At 48.7% G+C, this 16,196-nt stretch overlaps 1 protein-coding gene across 2 annotated transcripts in view; it reads right to left on the minus strand.

Moving 5' to 3' along the window:
- The window catches only part of frmd8 (FERM domain containing 8), a 65,657-nt gene that overhangs the window by 15,203 nt on the left and 34,258 nt on the right, over nt 1–16,196 (minus strand). For both annotated transcript variants that reach the window (XM_059955270.1, XM_059955271.1), the window contains exons 7-9: nt 15,843–16,061; nt 8,020–8,143; nt 7,299–7,448 (exon numbers count right to left, since the gene is read on the minus strand). In XM_059955270.1, coding sequence (XP_059811253.1) covers nt 7,299–7,448; nt 8,020–8,143; nt 15,843–16,061 — 493 coding nt within the window. The remainder of the gene's footprint in view (nt 1–7,298; nt 7,449–8,019; nt 8,144–15,842; nt 16,062–16,196) is intronic.

A 16,196-nucleotide genomic window follows, 5' to 3' on the forward strand; every position in this document is an offset into this window, starting at 1 on the left:
GCAGAGGGGCCAATGAGTGTATAATGTTGGCGCCAGAAGCAAGCCGACACTAGCATCCTCAGGATGTGTTGCTGCTGACAAAGGATACATTTCATGGTATATTTCAACAGATGTGACAAAGGCAATCATCATAATCTCTTAATCTTTATATAGATTGACTAAGATCAGTACCAACTGGTTATATCTTAGCCAATTTGGCACTCTACCATATGTTGTCATTCTTCCTAAACACTTGGAGATTGCAGGCAATGATAGAGGAGTTTCCAGCCTGTCTGCCCGCACTTAAAACAATGCGAGGGAACGAAACACACTTTACACTCGAGATTACCAAAGATGTTGTTACACATTTTTTAAAAATAATTACGGGCTTAGTTTTGTAGCTAGCTTGAGAAATTATTCTGTGACAGGCCCATTATTCTTCACCAGACAGGGAGAGAGAGGAAAAACCTTCAGCCTTTTCTGAATAACACAAAAGGCAGGAGACCCATAGTGGGAGACAGTAAATGTTTTGAACCTGTGATAGGTCCATCAGAATGGCAAGACGCACGTTTAAAAAAATATATATTATCAGGGATTTCCAGGCCTTGAAGCATGTCAACAGGAATAAGGGTGTCAAAGGTTACGGGGAGAAGGCAGGAGAATGGAGTTGAGAGGGATAATAAATCAGCCGTAATGGAATGGCGGAGCGGACTCAATGGGCTGAATGGCCTAATTTGTTTTTATGTCTTACAATTGTAATATATATTAGATATATACACAGTGCTTGTAAAAAGTGTTCATTCCTTCTTGGAAGTTTTCATGTTTTATTGTTTTACAACATTGCTTTAATTTGGCTTTATTTGACATGGATCAATGGAAAAAGACTCTCTTGTGTCACAGTGAAGCCAGATCTCTACAAAGCAATCTAAACCAATTTCAAATACGAAACAATTATTTTGTGTTTTATATTTGAAGTTAATTTATATCACTTCGTAGTGATCTGTTTTCACTTTTGACACAGAAGACTTTTTTCTGTTGATCAGCGTCAAAGAAGCCAAATTCAATCCACTGTGATTCAAGGTTGGAAAACATTAGAACATGAAAGCTTCTGGTGGGGGGGGGGAGGTTGAATACTTTGTACCTTGTATATCTAATGAAGATATGATCTGCTACAGTTTAGCAATGCATTTTAACCTACGTGGTGTAACAGCAAGGACAAAAATTACTTCCCATCCCTGGTTGCATTTGCAATGTGGTGAGCTGCCTTCTCAAATCTCTGTTGACGTTCTGGTAAAAATGGGTGGGGGGGGGGGGGAAGTGAGGCTGGCTTGTTGGGCCGAACGGCCTGATTCTGCTCCGATAACAAGTCTTTGAATAGAACGGCGCAGTAGCGTGGTGGTTAGCACAACGCTTTTACAGTACCAGCAAACCCGGGTTCAATTCCCGCCTCTGCCTGCCAGGCGACCGCGTGGGGTTTCCTCCCACATTCCAAAGACCTACCGGTCGGTAGGTTAATCAGTCACTGTAAAATGGGCTAGGATTAAAACGAGGGATTGCTGGTGGAGCGGCTCACAGGGCCAGAAGGGCCTACTCCACACCGTATCTCCATCGATAAACAAATCTCTACAGAGCGTTCACTGCGATTTCATCAAACTCACCACCAGGGGCGGCCTGGGTCGAAAGCTCAGCCATTAATGAGAACAGATCACAGACAAACCGTTCAGTCCATCTGTTCTGTGCATGCTTTCCAACCACCACATCTTTTCATTCCTTCCCGCCTTCTGTTTATCCAACGTGTTCGACGCTCGGCCCTGCCTTTCCCTGTGGGAGCAAGCTTAACATCTTCCCCACATCCTGGATCGAGTTTCTCTGAAGATTTATCAGTGACTGATATATAATGGACCCTAGTTCTTCACTTTCCAGCTTCTGTGCAGTTGTAAAGATATTTTCTCTGTATAGGTGACATGCTGTGCCCTCCAGTGGACTACCCTCAACTCATTCCCTTTGCCCTCAAGCCCTATATCCTGCGAATGAATGTAAATTAAAAAAAATCTCCGCGCCACTCGGTACCCGAATGCGCGCTTGAGGCCGGTGAAGACTTCAGAGCCCAGCATCAACCACCATCTCCCTCCAGCAGGCATCGTCCGATAGCAATCTGCAGTGGATCCAAGGGCAACTTCACCTTCTGGCTGATGGCGCTGAACGCAGCACGGGGCTTGAAAATTTCAAGCCGACAAATCCATACAAATTCACTTCCCTGTGATACGCTGGGGCGAAAACTGTACAGCTTGTAACACCATTGCAAAACCTTCCACAAATCAATATTTGACACGGGCATCTTGAACCCAGGGGTCCATGGACCCCCTCGGTCAATGGTAGGTGTCCAAGGCTTAAAAGAAAAGAGTGGAAACCCCTGGGTTAGAGGGCTACCCATTCTTTCTGCCTGTTTTTCATAAATCTTAAAGCCATAGGACGGATATACTGGCTTTGGAGGTGGTGCAGAGGAGGTTCACCAGGTCAATTCCAGAGATGGGGGGTTAGACTGAGGAGAGATTGAGTCACCTGGGACTGTACTCACTGGAATTCAGAAGAATGTGAGGTGAACTTACAGAAACATATAAAATTATGAAAGGGATAGATAAGAGAGGCAGGAAAGTTGTTTCCACTGGGAGGTGAGACTAGAACTAGGGGGCTTAGCCTCAAGATTCGGGGGAGTAGATTTAGGACGGAGATGAGGGGGAACTGCTTTTCCCAGAGAGTGGTGAATCTGTGGGATTCTCTGCCCAGTGAAGCAGTGGAGGCTGCCTCAGTAAATATATTTAAGACAAGGTTGGATAGATTTTTGCAGAGTAGGGGGATTAAGGGTTATGGGGAAAAGGCAGGTAGGTGGAGATGAGTCCCTGGCCAGATCAGCCGCGATCTTATTGAATGGCGGAGCAGGCTCGACGGGCCAGATGGCCGACTCCTGCTCCTATTTCTTATGGTCTTATTCCAGTTAAGCTGGTCATTATTCATATTCCAGATTAATGAGCAACAGTTATTGGTGTAAACAGATTAGCGTCTCTGCACAGGAAGTTAAAATCCAATATGCATCAAAAGCAGTCAAGCCAAGAGATCTCCACCAGTAAAACAGACACACTATTTGACAAGTGAAGGATAGTTGACAAATCTCTTTCTCTACGCACGAGGAAATCTGCAGATGCTGGAAATTCAAGCAACACACACAAAAAGTGCTGGTGGAACACAGCAGGCCAGGCAGCATCTTTAGGGAGAAGTGCTGTCAACGTTTCGGGCCGAGACCCTTCGTCAGGACTAACGAAGGGTCTCGGCCCGAAACGTCGACAGCGCTTCTCCCTATAGATGCTGCGTTCTGGCCCATTGCGTTCCACCAGCATTTTGTGGGTCTTTCTCTACACAATGGTTCTTAATTTTTTTTAAATTGGGCTATTCGAGTTTCTTGTTTCGTGGATGCCTGTAATCAGACAATCCTCAAGGTGCATAATTTATACATTCTTTGATAATAAATGTGCTTTGAATCTTTGAAGAAATGGGAGTTCATACTTTTGTTTGAGATACAGCACGACAAAGGGGAAACCTCTTTTTCCACACGAGAAAATGTTATTGGGAGGGGGAGAGGGGGGAGAGAGAGGGAGAGAGGGGGAGAGAGGGGGAGAGGGGGAGAGAGGGGGAGAGAGAGGGGAGAGAGAGGGGGAGAGAGGGGGAGAGAGGGGGAGAGAGGGGGAGAGAGGGGGGAGAGAGGGGGAGAGGGGGGGAGAGAGGGGGAGAGGGGGAGAGAGAGGGGAGAGAGAGGGGAGAGAGGGGGAGAGAGGGGGAGAGGGGGAGAGAGGGGGAGAGAGGGGGAGAGAGGGGGAGAGAGAGGGGAGAGAGAGGGGAGAGAGAGGGGAGAGAGAGGGGAGAGAGAGGGGAGAGAGAGGGGAGAGAGAGGGGAGAGAGAGGGGGAGAGAGAGGGGGAGAGAGGGGAGAGAGGGGGAGAGAGGGGGAGAGAGGGGGAGAGGGGGGAGAGAGGGGGAGAGAGAGGGGGAGAGAGAGGGGGAGAGAGAGGGGAGAGAGGGGGGAGAGAGGGGGGAGAGAGGGGGGAGAGAGGGGGGAGAGAGGGGGAGAGAGGGGGAGAGAGGGGGAGAGAGGGGGAGAGAGGGGGAGAGAGGGGGGAGAGAGGGGGAGAGAGGGGGAGAGAGGGGGAGAGAGGGGGAGAGAGGGGGAGAGAGGCGGAGAGAGGGGGAGAGAGGGGGAGAGAGGGGGAGAGAGGGGGAGAGAGGGGGAGAGAGGGGGAGAGAGGGGGAGAGGGAGGGAGAGGGGGGGAGAGGGGGAGAGAGGGGGGAGAGGGGGAGAGGGGGGGAGAGGGGGGGAGGGGGGAGAGGGGGGGAGAGGGGGGGAGAGGGGGGAGAGGGGGGGAGAGGGGGGGAGAGGGGGGGAGAGAGGGGGGAGAGAGGGGGGAGAGAGGGGGGAGAGAGGGGAGGGGGAGGGAGAGAGAGAGCGCACGTGCACCTGTGGTATGTCGAATACCGGGTGAACGAGTAGTTTTGGGGTACTGCAAGTCTGTGTCTTTATTGATATTTTGCTACACGCTTGAGCGCTCGGTGGTGGTGGTAGTGGGGGGATGACGCTTTTTTGCTGGTGGGGGGGTGGGGGCGGGTGTTCATCGCTTTGCTGATGCTTGTGCGTGGGAGGGGGAGCTGAGGGGGGCTTTGGGGTTCTAACATTTAACTGTCATTCATTCTTTGGGGCTCCCCTGTTTACATGGATATTTATGAAGAGAAAGAATTTCAGGATGTATAATTGTATACATTTCTCTGACATTAAATGCACCTGCTGAAACGGGCACTTCCGGCCCAATGAGCCTGGGCCGCCCAATTACACCAACGTACATCTTTGGAGTGTGGGAGGAAACTGGAACAACCAGAGAAAACCCAGACACAGACACGGGAGCAAACTCCTTACAAAGCTGGGAATTAAACCTGGTTTGTGGCTGCTGTAATACACTAATCACTACACTACCGTGTCTGTCTGTCTGTCTGTCTCTCTCTCTCTCTCTCTGTACTATTCCCCAGACCAGTTACAATCCACTATAAGAATCAAACTGATTAACCAGGTATCGATCCTTTAAACTCCAAGGTACTAGAAACACTCAGAGCTCTAATGAAGCAAATAATTAGATCACTCAATAGACAGTCACCCCAGCACCCAGAATCAGCAATTCAAAATTTTCCACATCGGAAATCAAGGCGGTGACAAGGTCATTTAAATTCTGGGTGTGTAACTATGATTAGTGGTAAGTCTAGTAATTTCTAAGGTAGGGGCATGTTTGGCACAGCTTTGTGGGCTGAAGGGCCTGTATTGTGCTGTACGTTTTCAATGTTTCTATGTTCCTGTGTGTTAGGTTCAAAAGAAACATTAGGTTCACACAAAGTGCTCGCAACACTTGACTGAGAACCAGCATCACAGCTTGGGCCCTGAGGACGAGGGAACACAAAGCAATCCTCACAGAGGGATCAGAAGTGGAGCGAGTGAGCAGTTTCAAGTTCCTTGGTGTCAAGATCCCTGAGGATCTAACCTGGTCCCAACATATCGACGCAGCCAGAAAGGGAAGGCTGCACCTATATTTCACGAGGAGTTTGAGGAGACTTTGTCGTCAAAACACTCGAATTTCTACCGATGTACAGTGGGGAGCATTCTAACTGGCTGCATCACCTTCTGTTATTGGCGGGGAGGGGACCGGGTGGTGGGGGACGGGGGAATCGTAGCAGGCTGCAGAGAGTTGTAAACTCAGTCTCCACAGTATCTGCACTAGCCTCCATAACTCCCAAGACATCTTCAAGTGCCTCAAAAAAGTGGCTTCCATCATCAAGGACCCTCACCACCCAGGACATTGTTACCATCGGGGGGGAGGTACAGGAGCCTGAAGGCACTCGCTCAACAATTCAGGAACAGCTTCTTCCCCTCTGCCATCAGGGAGGAGGTACAGGAGCCTGAAGACACACACTCAGCGATTCAGGAACAGCTTCTTCCCCTCTGCCATCAGGGAGGAGGTACAGGAGCCTGAAGACACACACTCAGTGATTCAGGAACAGCTTCTTCCCCTCTGCCATCAGGGAGGAGGTACAGGAGCCTGAAGGCACACGCTCAACAATTCAGGAACAGCTTCTTCCCCTCTGCCATCAGGGAGGAGGTACAGGAGCCTGAAGGCACACGCTCAGCGATTCAGGAACAGCTTCTCCCCCTCCGCCATCAGGGAGGAGGTACAGGAGCCTGAAGGCACACGCTCGGCGATGCAGGAACAGCTTCTTCCCCTCTGCCATCAGGGAGGAGGTACAGGAGCATGAAGGCACACACTCAGTGATTCAGGAACAGCTTCTTCCCCTCTGCCATCAGGGAGGAGGTACAGGAGCCTGAAGACACACACTCAGTGATTCAGGAACAGCTTCTTCCCCTCTGCCATCAGGGAGGGGGTACAGGAGCCTGAAGACACACACTCAGCGATTCAGGAACAGCTTCTTCCCCTCTGTCATCAGGGAGGAGGTACAGGAGCCTGAAGGCGCACACTCAGCGATTCAGGAACAGCTTCTTCCCCTCTGCCATCAGGGAGGAGGTACAGGAGCCTGAAGGCACACACTCAGCGATTCAGGAACAGCTTCTTCCCCTCTGCCATCAGGGAGGAGGTACAGGAGCCTGAAGGCACACACTCAATGATTCAGGAACAGCTTCTTCCCCTCTGCCATCAGGGAGGAGGTACAGGAGCCTGAAGGCACACACTCAGCGATTCAGGAACAGCTTCTTCCCCTCTGCCATCAGGGAAGAGGTACAGGAGCCTGAAGGCACACACTCAACTACTCAGGAACAGCTTCTTCCCCTCTGCCATCAGGGAGGAGGTACAGGAGCCTGAAGGCACACACTCAGCGATTCAGGAACAGCTTCTTCCCCTCTGCCATCAGGGAGGAGGTACAGGAGCCTGAAGGCACACACTCAATGATTCAGGAACAGCTTCTTCCCCTCTACCATCAGGGAGGAGGTACAGGAGCCTGAAGGCACACGCTCGGCGATTCAGGAACAGCTTCTTCCCCCTCTGCCATCTGATTCCTAAACGGACACTGAACCCGTGAACAGTACCAAACTACTTTTTTTTTTAAATTGTTTTTGCATTACTTATTTGATATACTTACTGTATATCAATGTATTTACATTGTACTGCTGGCAAGATGTTAACAAATTTCACAACATTTGCAGGGGATATTAAACCCGATTCTGAGGACGACTTGCCACTTACAAGCACGACTGCATCTTAAACGAGAAGCTGGTGGTACCTGCTTGGAGTAGATCTTCAGAAGCTTGTTCACCACCGCTCCCCCCTCCTCTCCGTCAAACTCCAGCCACAAGATGTCATCAGAGTCTTCATCCTCTGAGGAGGTGTAATCCCACGAGAGCTCGTGAAAGCACAGAGCCAAGAGCACACACTGAGAAAGAGAGAGAGAGAGACAATATCGATCAGTCTCAATCGATGCTCGCAATCGCCTTAAGGTCAGCTCTAGGAAGCCTAAAGGCTCTTTGACTTGCTCCCTCCTGATTTAGTCAGCGGCGAGGTCGCTCCTAGCCGGCCACGATGGCGAGGCACCAAGTTTCTGCTCTGCACGGAGACAAGCAGACGTGCACAGGACGCTGTACGGACTATGAACCTCACTCTCCTCACACTGTGTCGGCCCCCTACTTGCAACCCCAGTTTGCAATCACATGATTTATCGTTAAGAGGACAGTTGCTGAGGCAACAATTAATAATATAACCTTAGGGTGAAAAAGCACATCACTACAATGCCCACGTCATATAGCGAAACAGAAATCTACAGCACATTACAGGCCCTTCGGCCCACATTGTTGTACTGACCATGTAACCAAGAAGCTGGCTACCACATAGGCCTCTATTTTCCTAAGCTCCGTGTACCTATCTAAGAGTCTCTTAAAAGACCCTGTTGCATCCACCGACACTGGCAGAACATCCCACCCACAAGTGAGAGATTTGCTAACAGATACCTTTTCTTTACTGTCCATGACAGATACGCCATCCAGGCTGATCGCTATGGTTACTGACTTGCGTCCGTTCCGCTGCAGGAAGCTCTGGGCTGGTCTGTCGATCTGGCCCGTGAACATCGCGGAGCTGGAGGCAAGAGGAGCGAAGAGTGAGTGCAAAGGCGGGAGCTTATTCACTGCGTCCGCCCCCCCCCCCCCCCCCCACCTTTTCCGGAAGGAAAAAAAAGGATGGGAAGATCATCAGGGTGATGGAGTAGAACAATCGCTGGAGTGAGAGGAAGTAGACAGAAGGGAGAAGTGTGAGGGTGACCCGATACAAGTTAATTTTTTTTAAAAAGAGGTCAAAAGGGATGATGTTTCAGAACGAAGGATAAACACACTCCATTCACACTTGCACACACACATACATTGGCTAGTCACTCTTCAGGTGTTGTGCTAAGCATACACACTTCAACGTCTTCCCTGCTGTTTTCGCATAATGGGCTCTAAGCCGAGCTGATGCACTCACGTTGGCTTTCTGGTGCCTTTCCTGCTGTACACGACAGAATATTCCATCTCAAGTCAAGTCACTTTTATTGTCATTTCGACCATTACTGCTGGTATAGTGCACAATAAAAATGAGACAACGTTTCTTCAGGACCATGGTGTTACCTGACACAGTACAAAAACTAGACTGAACTACGTAAAAAACAACACAGAAAAAAAAACTACACTAGACTACAGACCTACCCAGGACTGCATAAAGTGCACAAAACAGTGCAGGCATTACAATAAATAATAAACAGGACAGTAGGGCAGTAAGGTGTCAGTCCAGGCTCTGGGTATTGAGGAGTCTGATAGCTTGGGGGAAGAAACTGTTACACAGTCTGGTCGTGAGAGCCCGAATGCTTCGGTGCCTTTTCCTAGATGGCAGGAGGGAGAAGAGTCTGTATGAGGGGTGCCTGGGGTCCTTCATAATGCTGTTTCCTTTGCGGATGCAGTGTTTAGTGTAAATGTCCGTGATGGTGGGGAGAGAGACCCTGATGATCTTCTCAGCTGACCTCACTATCCGCTGCAGGGTCTTGCGATCCGAGACGGTGCAATTTCTGAACCAGGCAGTGATGCAGCTGCTCAGGATGCTCTCAATACAACCCCTGTAGAATGTGATGAGGATGGGGGGGTGGGAGATGGACTTTCCTCAGCCTTCGTAGAAAGTAGAGACGCTGCTGGGCTTCCTTTGCTATGGAGCTGGTGTTGAGGGACCGGGTGAGATTCTCCGCCAAGTGAACACCAAGAAATTCAGTAATGGTGATGGATAAATGTGCATATTGTGTTTGTATACTGTATTTAAGGTAGATACTTGGCAACACGAGTGAATCTGCAGATGCTGGAAATAAAAACACAAAATGCTGGCAGAACTCTGCAGGCCAGACAGCATCTATGGGAGGGTTTTGGCCCTGATGGAGGGTTTTGGCCCGAAACGTCGTCACTACCTCCTCCCATAGATGCTGTCTGGCCTGCTGAGTTCTGCCAGCATTTTGTGTTTTGAATTAAGGTAGATAATTGTTTGCTTTGTAATACGATTGTAACTACATTGTGGGGTGCATCACATTCTGATTCATATGTAGTCTTAAGTTAACTTTGAGGGTAATTAAAGATGGTATATCCTGGTGCCTAAAAGAAAAGGGCAGATCGCTCTCAGTAGCAGGGACAGAGATCGAGCTGCCAGGAGTTAATAATAGATAAAATGGTAAGAAGCTATAGTGTTTTCTGCCAGATAACCTTTTAGAAATATTGAGTTTTTGCAGGTTCGGTTTTCGACACACCTAATAAACAACGTTGCACAAAAGTGCTAAGTGACTCCAGCCACGTTTTTCCACCCTTCGGTCAAAACCCACGTATCGTAACAGATACTTAGAAATGGGAGAGTGGAACAGTCATGAAAACGTAGCATTGCAGCACAATTTTCTTCTTCAGAAAAGGCAGGACCGTGAATCTTTCTGCCTCTCCGAACCCTCGGTCAGCAAAAGTGATTGCAGCTTGCGCTAACTGGATTTTATGGGAGGATTCAACCAGCCTCTCTGAAGCCAGTTTGGTTTTTCCAGGATACAGCCCCTGCTCTGCGACGTGCTCTACAAACAGAAGAAGCTAACCTGCCCAATTAATTCCTCTCAAAATCAGAAATAACTCAAGGTCAAAAGAAGGCAAGTCTCGGATACATAAATTTGCCCCAAAGTGGCGAAGCAAGAGCATTTCTGGCAACAGCCCAAATCTAGGTAACAGCGGCACTCAAGGACACAGATGTCCATTACTCTGAAACCATTTCAATGACAGGTTGCTAATCTAAAACATTTAACAGTGTCTTTTCCCATTGGCGCTGCCTGACCTGCTCAGTATCACCACTTATCTGCTCAATACCCGCGCACGTTTAAGCAGGCATCCGTCATACCAGCACCCAAGAGCATGGTAACGTGCCTCAACGACCATCGTCCAGTGGCACTCGCATCCAGTGATTCCAGAGGTCGGTCACAAAGCACACCAGCTCCTGCCTGTAGAGCTATCTGCATCCAGTCCCGCATGCCTGCCGTCACAACAGGTCGACAGCAGATTCTGTTCAACCATACAACAATTACAGCACGGAAACAGGCCATCTCGGCCCTTCTTGTCCGTGCCGAACGCTTACTCTCACCTAGTCCCACCGACCTGCACTCAGCCCATAACCCTCCATTCCTTTCCTGTCCATATACCTATCCAATTTTACTTTAAATGACAATACCGAACCTGCCTCTACCACTTCTACTGGAAGCTCGTTCCACACAGCTTCCACTCTCTGAGTAAAGAAGTTCCCCCTCGTGTTACCCCTAAACTTTTGCTCCCCAACTCTCAACTCACGTCCTCTTGTTTGAATCTTACCTACTCTCAATGGAAAAAGCCTACCCACGTCAACTCTATCTATCCCCCCCCATAATTTTAAATACCTCTATCAAGTCCCCCCTCAACCTTCTACGCTCCAAAGAATAAAGACCTAACTAGTTCAACCTTTCTCTGTAACTTAGGTGCTGAAACCCAGGTAACATTCTAGTAAATCTCCTCTGTACTCTCTGTTTTGTTGACATCTTTCCTATAATTCGGTGACTGTACACAATACTCCAAATTCAGCCTTACCAATGCCTTGTACAAATTTGACATTACATCCCAACTCCTCTAGACAAAGTTTCCAAGGCTCTTGCTCAGTTCTGGAACACCTGGACAATGGAGAAGTGTACGGCAGGATGCTTTCGTCGACTGCAGCTCAGCATTCATAACTCTCACCCCCTCGCAAAACTCCAAGCCCCGGGCCCCGTTACCTCCTTGTGCAACAGGTTCCTCGATTTCTTCCATCCAGTTAGTATGGGTGGCCGACAACTTCGTCTTCACAATCACCTTGTCAGTATAAGCACAACAAATTGCTGTGTGCTCAGCTCCCCCTGCTCTACACTTAACACTCTGCGGCTCAGTACAGCTCCAAAGCCGCACTCAGGTTTGCTGACGACACCGTGCTGCTGGTGGTGACGAATAGGCATACGAGAGCGAGACTGAAAACCTGGCCGAGTGCTGCCACATCAGCTTCTCGGCCTCAGCAAAGCCAGAGAGACAACTGCAGGAGGGGGAAACTGGAGGTCAGTGAGCCAGGGCTCATTAGGGGACAACCCGAGCTGCAGGGCGTCACAAACACGAGGAAATCTGCAGATGCTGGAAATTCAAGCAAAACACACAAAATGCTGGTGGAACACAGCAGGCCAGGCAGCATCTATAGGGAGAAGCGCTGTCGACGTTTCAGGCCGAGACCCCTTGACAGGACTAACTGAAAGGAAAGATAGTAAGAGATTTGAAAGTAGGAGGGGGAAATGTGAAATGATAGAAGACCGGAGGGGGTAGGGTGAAGCTGAGAGCTGGAAAGGTGATTGGCAAAAGGGATACAGAGCTGGAGAAGGGAAAGGATCATGGGACATTAGATCCCACCCCCTTCCTTTTTTTTTCCCTATCTCCCACTGGTGCTCCCCTCCCCCCTTTCTTTCTCCCGAGGCCTCCCGTCCCATGATCCTTTCCCTTCTCCAGCTCTATATCCCTTTTGCCAATCACCTTTCCGGCTCTCAGCTTCACCCCACCCCCTCCGGTCTTCTCCTTTCATTTCGTATTTCCCCCTCCCACCTTCAAATCACTTACTATCTTTCCTTTCAGTGAGACCTGACGAAGGGTCTCGGCCCGAAACGTCGACAGAGCTTCCCCTATGCATGCTGCCTGGCCTGCTGCGTTCCACCAGCATTTTGTGTGCGTTGCTGGAGAGGGTCAGTAGCTTTAAATTCCTTAACACACCAGAGGATCCACCCTGGGCCCAGCGATCAAGCGCCATCACGAAGAACACGCGCGTGACGTGCTTCCGCTATCTTGGAAGTTCGCACAGATTCGGCAGGTCACCAAAATCTTGTCGACGTACGGTGGAGAGCACCCTAACCGATTGTATTACAGCCTGGCATGGAAACAGCAACACCCAGGGACAGAAAAGGCGACAGAAAGTGGTGGACGGGGCCCAGTCCATCACGGGCAAAGCCCACCCGCCATTGAGAGAGCTGGCACGAGGAAGCGGCATCAGTCAAAGACCCCCACCATCCAAGCCAAGCCCGCCTCTCACTACAACTACTGGGCAGGAGGTAGAGAGGCCTCGGGCCCCACACCACCGGGTACAGGAAGTTAGGCCCCACTTGAGCCACACAGATAATGCCAATAACCATCGATCTGAACTGATTCTATATCCTCTACAGGTTCACTTGCCTTTTGCCCCTTGGTTGTTTGTCTGTTTACTTATGTCTTTCTTTTCAACGCAGAACAATACAGCATAGTACAGGCCATTCGACCCACAATGTTGTGCTGACCCTTAAACCCTGCCTCCCATATAACCCCCCCACCTTAAATTCCTCCATGTACCTGTCTAGTAGTCTCTTAAATTTCACTAGTGTATCTGCCTCCACCACTGACTCAGGCAGTGCATTCCACGCACCAACCACTCTCTGAGTGAAAAACCTTCCTCTAATATCCCCCTTGAACTTCCCTCCCCTTACCTTAAAGCCATGTCCTCAATACTGAGCAGTGGTGCCCTGGGGAAGAGGCGCTGGCTGTCCACTCTGTCTATTCCTCTTAATATCTTGTCTACCTCTGTCATGTCCCCTCTCATCCTCCTCCTCTCCAGAGAATAAAACCCTAGCTCCCTTAATCTCTGATCATAATCCACACTCTCTAAACCAGGCAGCATCCTGGTAAATCTCCTCTGTGCCCTTTCCAATGCTTCCACATCCTTCCTATAGTGAGGCGACCAGAACTGGGCACAGTACTCCGTGTGGCCTAACCAGAGTTTCATAGAGCTGCATTGTTACCCTGCCACTCTTAAACTCTATCCCGGGACTTATGAAAGCCAACACCCCATAAGCTTTCTTTAACTACCCTATCGACCTGTGAGGCAACTTTCAGGGATCTGTGGACACGTACCCCCAGTTCCCTCTGCTCCTCCATTGGTGAAATTTTATTGCTTTTCTCCCCCCCCACAACCCCGTAAATGTCTGAATGAGGACGGAGTCTCCGGATTATATATGGGAATAAGCATGCACTTTGATGATAAATTTACTTTGAACTTTGAGGCTGCACATAATTCTCATTTGGAGATAGGCCGCTGTTCCTATAGCTCCGCATGCTGGAACTCCCGACCTAGAGGACATCTATCACACGGACAGAGGCAGCCCAAGGAAGTGACACACCACCATCTTCTCCAAGATAGCTTGGGTTGACCAAAGTACGGTACTGTGGTACTGTGAAAAGTTTTAAGCACATATATATATATAGCAAGGGTGCCTAAGAATTCTGCACAGTACTGTAGTAATTTTATGTATTGCACTGTACTGCTGCCACAAGTTTCTTGACATATGAGTGATGAAAACCTGGGTGGGAAGGGGTAGGGAGAGGGGAAGCATGATTGGGAAAAGGGTGAGGGAGCAGGATGCACCAGAGAGAAAGTCTGTAGTGATCGATAAACAGTATCAATAAATTGTTTGGAATCAAATGTCCTTACCTGGTGTTTCAGGGCTGGGTGTGTCTGCACCGGCATCGCCCCCACCCCCACCCCCACCAACACTCCTCCTCTGCCACCTGACCTACACTCCTCCCATGGCACTCCAGCCTCGGCATTCCCCACGTCCTTCACAAACCCCCTCTCCGCTCCACGTTGACAAATAAGAGTACCGTACAAAAGTCATGGGCTCCCTAGCTCCCTCTCCCCCTCTATATAACCCCTCCAGCTCAAGATCCTACAAAGGTGTTCAGATGAAACCTCCACTGATTCCTTGGTCCCAAGTCAAAAAGTCCAACCCAACAAAATGCCACCGTGTCCCGTTGCCACATTTTGAATCCAACCCAACTTCGACGACGGAATGGGGAAGTGGCCCAGAATTAAGGGTTGTGGGGGAAAGGCAGGTAGGTGGAGATGAGTCCATGGTCAGATCAGCCATGATCCTATTGAATGGCGGGGCAAGCTCGACGGGCAAGATTGCCGACTCCTGCTCCTTTTAAAAAAAATTTTAAATCTTTTTTTATTGATTTAAAAAAAATGAATAGATACAAATCAGAGGAGGTTATATCAAGTACAAAATGCAATAAACGTACAAAACAATGAAAGGGATGTATACTGTCAAGGTCATGAAAATGTTATATTGGACTATTATATATAAACAAAGAACCACAACTCCTCTTGGCAATCCATACAGAAAAAACTGGAAATTTTTGATAATTAAGAGAAAAAAAACATTAAACTAACTAAGAACAATGAAAGACTGGGCAGTCCATTTGAGGATAAAATTACAAGAAAAAAAATTCCTTCTATTCATTTTACTGGAATGTTACCTGGGTTTCAGCGCCCAAGTTACAGGGAAAGGTTGAACAAGTTAGGTCTTTATTCTTTGGAGCATAGAAGGTTGAGGGGGGACTTGATAGAGGTATTTAAAATTATGAGGGGGATAGATAGAGTTGACATGGATAGGCTTTTTCCACTGAGATTAGGGGAGATTCAAACAAGAGGACATGAGTTGAGAGTTAGGGGGCAAAAGTTTAGGGGTAACACAAGGGGGAACTTCTTTACTCAGAGAGTGGTAGCTGTGTGGAACCAGCTTCCAGTAGAAGTGGTAGAGGCAGGTTCGGTATTGTCATTTAAAGTAAAATTGGTTAGGTATATGGACAGGAAAGGAATGGAGAGTTATGGGCTGAATGCGGGTCAGTAGTAGGTGAGTAAGCGAGCGTCATGGACTAGAAGGGCCGAGATGGCCTGTTTCCGTGCTGTAATTGTTATATGGTTCTGGTCAGATCTGAAACTGCAGAGAGAGAAAATATATAAAAAATATTTTACCTAAAAAAAAAGAGAGAAAAAATAGATCATATAAAAATATTGAATAAAAGTTCGCCTGGTTTGCTCAAATTTAAAAGATGTATCGAACATTTGATTTCTAATTTTCTCCCAGCTTAAACAGGACATAATGGAGGAGAGCCAATGAAAAACAGTAGGTGGACTAGAATCTTTCCAGTATAACAAAATTGTTCTCTTGGCCGCTCCTACTTCTTATGCTCTTGTGTAGTTCCACTTGTCTTTGTTGAGGCATTTCCCTGACATCTCCTCTTTATTATTACAAACCCCTTTAGTCCAGAGACACACGTGAAGTATTACTAGGTTCCTAAGCAAACAGTTTTGCATCTGAAGCCGACCTTGGTATAACTCCTGTCAACTCCTCACACTTTACTGTCGGCGTTCACCGGACCGCGTCGCGCCTTACCCATAATACAGCAGCAGGTGACACTTCTGTAGGTACCGGTGGTAGAGAAGCTTCAGCGCCTCCGTCTCCTCGCACGCGGTGTCCTCTGCCAGCTGCCTGAAGGACTCGAGCAGCATCTCTTCGTAGCTCTGCTGCTTGGCCCCGCGGGACCGGAATGCCGACAGCAGCCCGCCGTGCTTCTTGCACAGATGCGTGGGGAGGAACAGGTCGATTTTCCCCCTGGAAGCGGGTTAAAACACACCAACAGATTTGATTTCCACAACCGCTCAGGACGCCCCAAACCATCGTAGGAGAGTTAAAGTCTGGTCGCTTTGGAACTTCAACTCAAGTCAAGTCACTTTTTATTCTTTTCAA

This window comes from Hypanus sabinus, chromosome 31 (assembly GCF_030144855.1).
Source record: "Hypanus sabinus isolate sHypSab1 chromosome 31, sHypSab1.hap1, whole genome shotgun sequence".
NCBI lineage: Eukaryota > Metazoa > Chordata > Chondrichthyes > Myliobatiformes > Dasyatidae > Hypanus > Hypanus sabinus.